The following is a 9532-nucleotide window of genomic DNA, read 5'->3' on the forward strand; positions in this document are numbered from 1 at the left end:
GGACACCTTCTTATCAATCAAGGCAAATTGGAATCTGGGGCGGTCCATCTACATTGACCAAGTGGAGAGGTCCACTGCCCACATGGAAAAGGCCAAGCCTGGGCCATTAGTATTCAAGATCCTGAAGGCAAGATCTCACGCATACCTCATCCTGACCATTATTACTGAGGTATGCCGAGTTCTTGTTCCTGTTGGAAAGTTGAGTTACCAAGGGGCTAGTCAGCCTGAAGAATGTGATGGATTGGCAAAAAGAGTTACAAAGGGGCTGGTGTGCTTGAAGAGTCCCTTTGACACTAAAGTTGCTATTAGGGCTGGAGGCCCTGTTCCCAAATCCCCTTCCCTTCTATCCTTGCAAAAGAAGATGGGGATCAGCGAAACTGCTACAGTTTCTTCACTTTGGAAAAGAACCTTTGCCACAAAGAACTTCTCCTGTTAAAGCCAGAGGTTGCTACCTGGAGGGGGCAAACCCCCTAGTTCACAGAGACATCTTAATAAAGGACCCTTTGTGATGATCTTCTTGGCCTTGAGCCACTATTGTTGCAAAGCAGAGTGCTGAGAAAGGACACTTTGCAAAGATACTTGGTTGAAAGGACACTTTGCAAGGATCCTTTGGGCCAGTGGGCCAGGATAGTCAAGTACAGAGAAAGCACACTTTGTGAAGATAGTGTTATGTAACGGTATCAGCCAAATGATCAGACCAGTGGTGATGTGCAGTTTCTACTTTACTTAACAATGTGGAACGTAGATTACACAGGAGATCGTGTGAACAGGGGTTTGCAGTACAAAACAGCAATATGAGGAAGGGAGAAACATTCATAAAACATGTGAAAACAATTCTATTGCAGTTCTAGTAATGGCCACTAGATGGTAGCAGAGTGTTCTGTGTTCAGTTTACAGATAGGATAAAGATCTGAAGATTCTCACGTGTTCCCAGAGATTGATCGTTCATTCAGCAGACTGGGAGCTGAGGGAATTTCCTGCTGGCACAGACTTCACACAGGCACTGCTGATGCTGACTTTGGTCAGGAGGCTCTGGGGGCCGTAGATAGGACCAACCGACTGCTTTGACAACTTCTCCACATGGACTGTTACAGAGTCCTCTCCAGTGACTGGGGCTTGGATAGATGTTGCGTGCTCTTGTGCTCACTGCTGGTGACCCACACACCAGACCGATCGAATGAGGACCCAGCACCGGGGGACAGCTCACTTGCCCAGTCACTGCTGTCCCATCAGGCAGGATCTCTCTGAGCACAGGAAGCTGGGCGGAGCTGGCATTTATACTCCCTGGGCGTGTCCTGGAACTCAGGGGATGCTGGGAGCCCAGAGGATTGTGGGGAATTGAGTTAAAGTTACTTGCACCTGCATCTGGATAAAGGGGCACACCACTACAATACTTTGTTAAAAAGACACTTTGTGAAGATCCTTTGAGCCAGTGGGCCAGAGTAATGCTGAAGGAAACTTTGTGCGAGTTGCCACTTTGTGAGAGAAGGGAAGCGGCTCATTGCCTCTTCAGAGAGTGGGATGCCAGAGTGAAGGATCCCTAGAAGAGTTCTTACAGAGACTCACAAGTAAGGCAAGCTTTGCTCAGGCTCCAGCAAGAATAGCTTGCAGTGAGGAGAAGATGTGTTGCCTCTGTGTTACAGAAGGAAATGAGACTGTGAACACCAGTCGGGTGGACTCCACATTTCTTCTTCCTAACTTGTGGGTCTGACTAGAATAGGAGAGAATGGTGAAAAAATGGGGTGTGCTGATATAAAGTAAAGCTGCTACCGAAACTATACCTAATAGTGCTAAAATTGTTGTGAATTAGGGTGCGCTAAACAAAATTAAGGTTCCTATCGTAAACACACTGAAACAATAAATGAAAATACACATGTGACCATCTCCATAAAATTCAAATCAATAGTCCAACAAGTGCTATAGTAAAACTGTAAATATTCAAGTGATGATAAACGGTGATGAAAAATCAATGAGTCCACAATTGGTCCAATCTATTGAAAACTCTTCACCCTGTGACGGTGACCAACTTCTTGATGAAAATCAACTCTGGTGATAAAACAACTGTGTGATTGAGTGATTCCCACCACCTTCAGGCTTATCTCCTTACCAGATGTTGACAGCTAATGGGCAAGGTTGATAAATACGACCAACTGCTAAGGAGAGATCCTTCACCACACTCCCACTCTGTGTACACACACTGATGGGCCTCTTACCAAAAGGTGCAGGTAAAGCGTGGTAAAATCGCCCTAAATGAAGGTTCTCTCGAATGGCCAGACGCCCTGGGCAGACTTCCCACCTTATCGGTCCGCTCTCCTAATGAACTCCACCAAGTGACGTGGGAGAAATCCTATCTCAGTGGAAGTCTCGTCAGAGGAAACGCGTCAGAGAGGAGGCGTGTCACGCCGTCACATGCGTCATCCTGTTGTCCGTACTGCAACCGGACAGAGGAAGTTACAGCGGACTCTCTCACCCATGTGTTTCAGCAACCTATGTTTGTAAGTGTATCACCTTTTATTTAATAAATGTATCGGGGGTAATGCACCATTGTCCGCTTCTTTATATTTCTCCCAGATATATATATTTTTACTCCAGGCCTGGCAGTACTTGGCTCTGAAGGATTTGTGTTTAGCCTTCAAAACCTCAAGTTCTTCTTCAGCTCTTCCAATCAAACTAAAACAATTGATAATCTTCTCATGATAATCATTCTCACCAGGGCCTGGACCCACAGTCAGGTCCTCCACCTCCTCCTCACTAGGCCCTGTGTCATCAGGGGGATCCCTCCCAGGGCCTCCCCCAGGATCAGGCATTGTTCCTGGGCCAAGCTAGCAGGCAAGGCCCAGGCTTGGAAAACGCTGGTTCTGAGAGAGTCCTCCTCCTTCCCCCACTGACTACCAATATAAAGAGCATTCTTCCCACTGACCACCAATGAATTGGTTTTTCAAGGGATTCCCTGAGTTATAACAATTATTTTTAGGGACTCATCTGTGGTAAAAAAGGAGTAGGGATGATCAACAATAACAATGCTACCCACAACTGGTGCCCAAAACCTGCTCTGACATCTCCATCCAGTGATTTGTTTCCCTTTGCTTCACCTTCTAGAATTTGTGCCGATTCACACTAGTACGACTTGTCAGGCGACTTGGTCAGCCTGACAAGTCGTGCACCGTCGCGGTCCATTGTGTGGTACAGAAACGGTTCTAATAGGAGCGACACAAGTCACTCCGACTTAGAAAAAGGGTCCTGTACTACTTCGGGGCGACCTGGAACGATTTGCATAGACATTCATTTTATGAAGTCCGTGCAAGTCGCGCCGAAGTCGCGGTGCACGCGACTTCACAGGTCACCCCCTAAGTCGGATCGCCATAGTGTGAACCGGCACTTAAGGGATGGAGTTCTGCAAACCAGCAACATCTGGAATACATAGGGAGGGTTTTCAGGAAGGGGGCGGGGCTCCATAGACATACACCTATCAGTTGATATATGTTTGATCACTGAAGCTTAAGTTATTATGTTACTAATTCTGCTGTTTTCTTGCAGGAGATGATGGACATCATGAAGTCCATATATGACATGATGGGGAAGTACACGTACCCGAATATGAGGGAAGATGCACCCCGAGAGCACGTGGAGAACTTTTTCCAGGTGACTTTCCCAGACCAAGAAATCGCCATACTGTGTCTGTCACGCTGCTCTATGTATTTAACATGTCAATCTCCTTTTTTTTCTTAGAAAATGGATAGAAATAAGGATGGCGTAGTCACAATCGAAGAATTCATAGAATCATGTCAGAAGGTAATGTGGTGATTTACTATACTGGGATTTTCCATACTGTAAAGATGTTCATTTTGTGCATGGTTACGTAGAATCTGTGCCCTGCCCATCCTCATCTTCTGTTTGCTCTTCTAACTGCTTTGTTTGGTCACTGAAAGTAAAGAAAATGATAGAGAATCAACTCTTAAACAGTTGTCCCCGTTGGAGGACTTCCTTCTATTCCTGTTTCACCAGTGGCGTAGCGTGGGTTGTCAGCGCCCGGGGCAAGGTAAGTAATTTGCGCCCCCTACACAAATCTACACAGACCACTACACTGACACCTACACTGACCTAGCTGACCACTACAGAGATCTACCTTATTCCTACACTAACTAACCTGATCACTACACAAACCTACCTGACAATTACACTGACCTTCCTGTTTCCTGCACTAACCTACCTGATCACTATACTGACACCGACAGAGACCTATCTGACCACTACAGAGACCTACCTGATTCCTGCACTAACCAACCCTGATCACTACATTGACCTACCTTTTTACTACACTGACCCCCTACACTGACATTCCTGATTCCTACACTGACCTACCTGACACCTTCACTGACCCCTACACTTACACCCCTACACTGACCCCCCCCCCCCACCACACACTGACCCCTTTGCTGACACCTACACTGACACCTACACTGGCCCCCCTTCTTCCCTGCCCCTCCTTCACTAACCCCCCTAGACTGAACCCCACCCCCCCACACTGACCCCCTTCACTGACACCTACACTGACACCTACACTGGCCTCTCTTCTTCCCTGCCCCTCCTTCACTAACCCCCCTAGACTGAACCCCCCCCCCCCCTACACTGACCCCTTCACTGACACCTACACTGACACATACACTGGCCCACCTTCACTGACCCTTCTTCACTGACACCTACACTGACCCCTACACTGACATTCCTGATTCCTACACTGACCTACCTGACACCTTCACTGACCCCTACACTTACACCCCTACACTGACCCCCCCCACCACACACTGACCCCTTTACTAACCCCTTCACTGACACCTACACTGGCCCCCCTTCTTCCCTGCCCCTCCTTCACTAACCCCCCTAGACTGAACCCCCCCCCTACACTGACCCCTTCACTGACACCTACACTGACACATACACTGGCCCCCCTTCACTGACCCTTCTTCACTGACACCTACACTGTCTCACAACTCTCTCTTCAGTCCTCTTCACGCTGTGCTGGCAACTGGAAAGATAGAGATGAATGATTCCTGTGACAGCGTCGGGCGGCTAAGTGAAAAGAAGGCTGCTAATTCGCTGAGCTGACTGAGCTGTGCAGAACACGCTGCCGACAGGCGGGGCTTGGCTTGCAACGCTACGCCAATGGGCAGGGGAGGCACAGTCAAGCTCTGCCCCGCCTCGACCTGCAATTTCCAGCCATAGGGCGCCCGCCGGCTATCTCCCAGCCTAAAGATGGCGGCAGCCGCAAACAGTGTTGACACCGTGTTAGTAATATATATAATGTCAGACAGAGTGACACTGCAGGATGCGCCCCCCCAGATGTTGCGCCCGGTGCGGTCGGCCCCCCCTGCACCCCCCACGCTACGCCACTGTGTTTCACTGACAATGCTAAGATTTCCCATCACATTCTGTTTTGGGAACAATGGTCACTAGGACTAAATAATTATAATGTCATGGGGTGTTTGCTGACATTTCTCTACCAGCAGGAGCCGACCATTTAGGGCAATCTTAATGCTAAAAGCTGGATGGCGGACTCCCAATCATGTGATCACTGTGATTGGCTACATAAAAAGGAAGAGATAGCCCAACCGCCACACACCTCACCCGGCCCGAGTGGTTAGCAGGCAAAAGCAGCCTCAGCTCGATGAATTCAGACCATGTCCCCAACATGTCTTGCCCCGCCCTTGGGCTTAATCATAGAGATCTCCATGATTAAGCCCCAGGGTGGGGAAAAACATGTTGGGGATGTGGTGGGAATAAATCAAGCGGAGGCTGAATTTACCTGCTAACCACTTAGGCCAAGTGAGCTGTGCAGCGAGTTGGGCTATCTCTTTCCATTCTGCAGCGTGTTTTTGGTCTGGATGGACCTTTCCTCAGCCTACACCCTCACCAGTCAACGGCATCCAACTCTTCGGAACTTGATAACCTGAGCGGGGACCTTTAAGCATTTGGCATGGGTCACTGTGATTGGCTGTCACAATGATCACATGACTGGGAGCCTAAAGAGCCACATGCAGTGATAGGAGCTGTTGGTGAGAGCACGATCAAAGTGCTGTTAGAGGGGAGCGAGCACATAACCGCAGCACCAGCTGTATGCATAGGTATGGAGGCACTGCAGTAAAGCCCACCACCATGCTGCACATATATGCATACAGCTGGCAGGGAGGGGTTAATATAGCCAAATTATGGCAATATAATGATGAATGTAACAAATATTCTACGCAAGTTTAATTTATGATGCTCAATAGGGTACCAATTAGGAATGGGGTACGAGTTCCAAGCGACAAAGAGAGGGCAAGCTAGATAGTCTGTTCGCCCACTCTCTGAACAAGCCCTTTAGTTGCTGGGAAAGCATTTAATAAGTGTTAGTAATATTATCATCACTAAATGTAAGAGCTTGATGCTCAGGGCTCATTAGCTGTTAAAATGCTGTTGGCTGTCAGTGTCCTAGCAACCAATGACGCATCCCCAGCCCCAATCAACTGGCTGCTGGGAGACTCCCTGGCTAAGAAACTGAACTTAAACACAGTGGCCAGGGATGCTAGCTGACATCATTGACCAAATATGGCTGGAGATGCATAATTGGTTGCTAGGGCACCAGCAGCTGCCAGTGTCCTAGCAACCAATGACCTATCCCTAGCCCCAATCAACTGGCTGCTGGGAGACTCCCCGGCTGAGAGCTGAACTTAAACACAGTGGCCAGAGATGCTAGCTGACATCATTGACCAAATATGGCTGGGGATGCCTATTGGTTGCTAGGGCACCAGCAGCTGCCAGTGTCCTAGCAACCAATGATGCATCCCTAGCCCAAATCAACTGGCTTCTGGGAGACTCCCCGGGTGAGAGTTGAACTTAAACACAGTGGCCAGAGATGCTAGCTGACATCATTGACCAAATATGGCTGGAGATGCGTAATTGGTTGATAGGGTTCCAGCAGCTGCCAGTGTCCTAGCAACCAATGACGCATCCCTAGCCCCAATAAACTGGCTGCTGGGAGACTCCCCGGCTGAGAGCTGAACTTAAACACAGTGGCCAGGGATGCTAGCTGACATAATTGACCAAATATGGCTGGAGATGGTTAATTGGTTGCTAGGGCACCAGCAGCTGCCAGTGTCCTTGTGGCCAATGATGCATCCATGGCCCCAATCTATTGGCTGCTGGGAGATTCCCCAGCTGAGAGCTGCACGTAAATACAGTGGCCAGGGATGCTAGCAGACATTATTGACAAAATATGACTGGGGATGTGTAACTGGTTGCAAGGGCACCAGCAGCTGCCAGTGTCCTTGTAGCCAATGATGCATCCATGGCCCCAATCAACTGGCTGCTGGGAGATTGCCCAGGTGAGGTCTGAACGTAAACAAAAGGGACATTATTGACAAAATATAGATGGGGATGCATCAGTGGTTGCTAGGGCGCCAGCAGCTGCCGGAGGCCTAGCAACCAATGACATGAATGGGGCTCAGTTGGTTGCATTGACTTCAAATTAGTTCACATTAAAGTTCACAATTTGCAAACTTTTTGTCAACTTCAGTATATAGGTGTGATGGGTTGAATTCTAATGCCGATTTCAAGCCACATCTTCTCATCCCAAATCACAAATGCCCTTTCAGCTAAGTGGCCACAAATTCTCCCAGACACATTCCAAAATCTTGTAGGAAGCATTCCCGGAGGAGTGGAGGCTGTTATAGTTATAAATGGTGGGTGGGCAACTCCATATTCATGTCCATGGTTTTGGAATGGAATGTCCAACAAGTTTGTGTAGGTGTGATGGTCAGGTGTCCTCAAACTTTTGGCCATGTGGTGTCCGCATACTTATTTGATGCTAGAAGGTTAGTATAAGATAGGGGGTAGAGGAAGTCCCCTTCTTTTATTGTACAATAATTCTATAAATTTCCTGTTACATGTTGTCATATTGTATCCTTTTCCGACTACAGGATGAAAACATTATGAGATCCATGCAGCTCTTCGACAACGTTATTTAGCAAAAGCTACGATTGAACGGATTTCGGGATCACACTTTCGAATAGACATTCTTCTGGCTGCACAATTACAGAATAGTGTGTCTGATGCAAACTAAAATGCAATTATAATCTCTGTACTATTTTACGGCTGTTGTAAACACTTAAAAAAAAAGGAAGCAAACAAACCAAACCCTACCTTTGAAGATTCCAAAGCTCCAGTTTCCTAACGTTAGCACGCTGCCACCTAGTGGATCTGTCCAGAACACTGATTGGATTTGGCCCCGAAAAGAAAAGATGTTCCCATTTGAAATGATGGTGGTTCAAGGATATTTTAATTTTTTTTATTTTTTTTTAAATATTATGGAAATCTTCTGTAATCTTTTACAGAGTGTGGTGAACTGTTAGTCCAGAACCAGGAAAACATGACATAAATCTTCCTTTCTTTATGAAACATGAAAATGTCACTGTATCTGTAGCCACCTACCAATATATGCCAAGATTATCAATTTATATGGAGCTTATAAATTCTGATGCACTTAACAGAGAACATTCACAGCAGTCCTTAGTGGGACATACAGTCTTATTTCCTTATTCCCATCAATACATATTTTCTATGGACTGGGATTCATTTTAAAGGTCCTATCCACCCCCAAACTTGATATCTTGATTAGGGTTGGTATCTGATGGGTTGAAAAACTCTCATAGATTTGTACTCCTGGCTGCTTTCTTATTACAAAACCAAATAAAAATCCAGCAGTAAGACTCTCTTGTAATGGATGTGGCATAGGAGTTCCCAATATATATAAGGAACCACTGGATTATTTAGCCTTCCAGTACCTACTTTAAACTGAATTATTACTTTTGGTAGAGTGACCATTAAACCTACCCAGGGGAAAAGTGTGCAGAGTCAGAGAGTCCCCTAAGCAATGGTTCTCAACCACTGTCGGCCAATGGCCTCCCTTCTCCCAGGCTTCCAGCAAGATACATATCCCTTAACCTTCACCACTGCCTCCCAGCTTCCATAGTGCCCCCCAACCTCCCATAGTGGCCCACAGTGCCCCCAGGCCCCCTGAGAGCCCTCAACCTCCACAATGCCCCCAAACCTCCCACAGAGCCATTCAGCCTCCTACCAGTGCCCCCCAGCCTGCTGAAGAGCCTCCAGCCCTCCATAGTGCCATCAAACTTCAAGAGTATTTGACACCAGAACACCAGGAGAAAAAACATGCAAAGTCAGAGCATAACCTAAGCAATGGTTTTCAACCACTGTCGGTGTGTGGCCTCCCCTCTCTCAGGCCTCCAGCAAGATGCAGGTTCCTTAACCTTCCACAGTGCCTCCCACCCCCCACATTGCCTCCCAACCTCCTATAGTGGCCCACAGAGCCTCCAACCCTCTGAGGACCCTCATCCTCCAAAATGCCCCAAACCTCCCACAGTGCCACTCAGCTTCCCGATGCGCTCCCACAGTGCCCTCCAACCTCCTATAGTGGCCCACAGTGCCCCCAGGCCCCCTGAGAGCCCTCAACCTCCACAATGCCCCCAAACCTCCCACA

General features: G+C 47.7%; 1 protein-coding gene across 4 annotated transcripts in view; it reads left to right on the forward strand.

The window, feature by feature from the left end:
- Window positions 1–8583, forward strand: part of KCNIP2 (potassium voltage-gated channel interacting protein 2) — a 686963-nt gene extending 678380 nt beyond the window's left edge. For all 4 annotated transcript variants that reach the window (XM_082269240.1, XM_082269243.1, XM_082269241.1 and 1 more), the window contains 3 exons: window positions 3538–3642; window positions 3730–3792; window positions 7956–8583. In XM_082269240.1, coding sequence (XP_082125366.1) covers window positions 3538–3642; window positions 3730–3792; window positions 7956–8003 — 216 coding nt within the window. In that variant the 3' untranslated portion in view covers window positions 8004–8583. The remainder of the gene's footprint in view (window positions 1–3537; window positions 3643–3729; window positions 3793–7955) is intronic.
- The last annotated feature ends 949 nt before the right edge of the window (window positions 8584–9532 follow it).

Source organism: Pelophylax lessonae (genome assembly GCF_965119305.1).
Source record: "Pelophylax lessonae genome assembly, chromosome: 9".
NCBI lineage: Eukaryota > Metazoa > Chordata > Amphibia > Anura > Ranidae > Pelophylax > Pelophylax lessonae.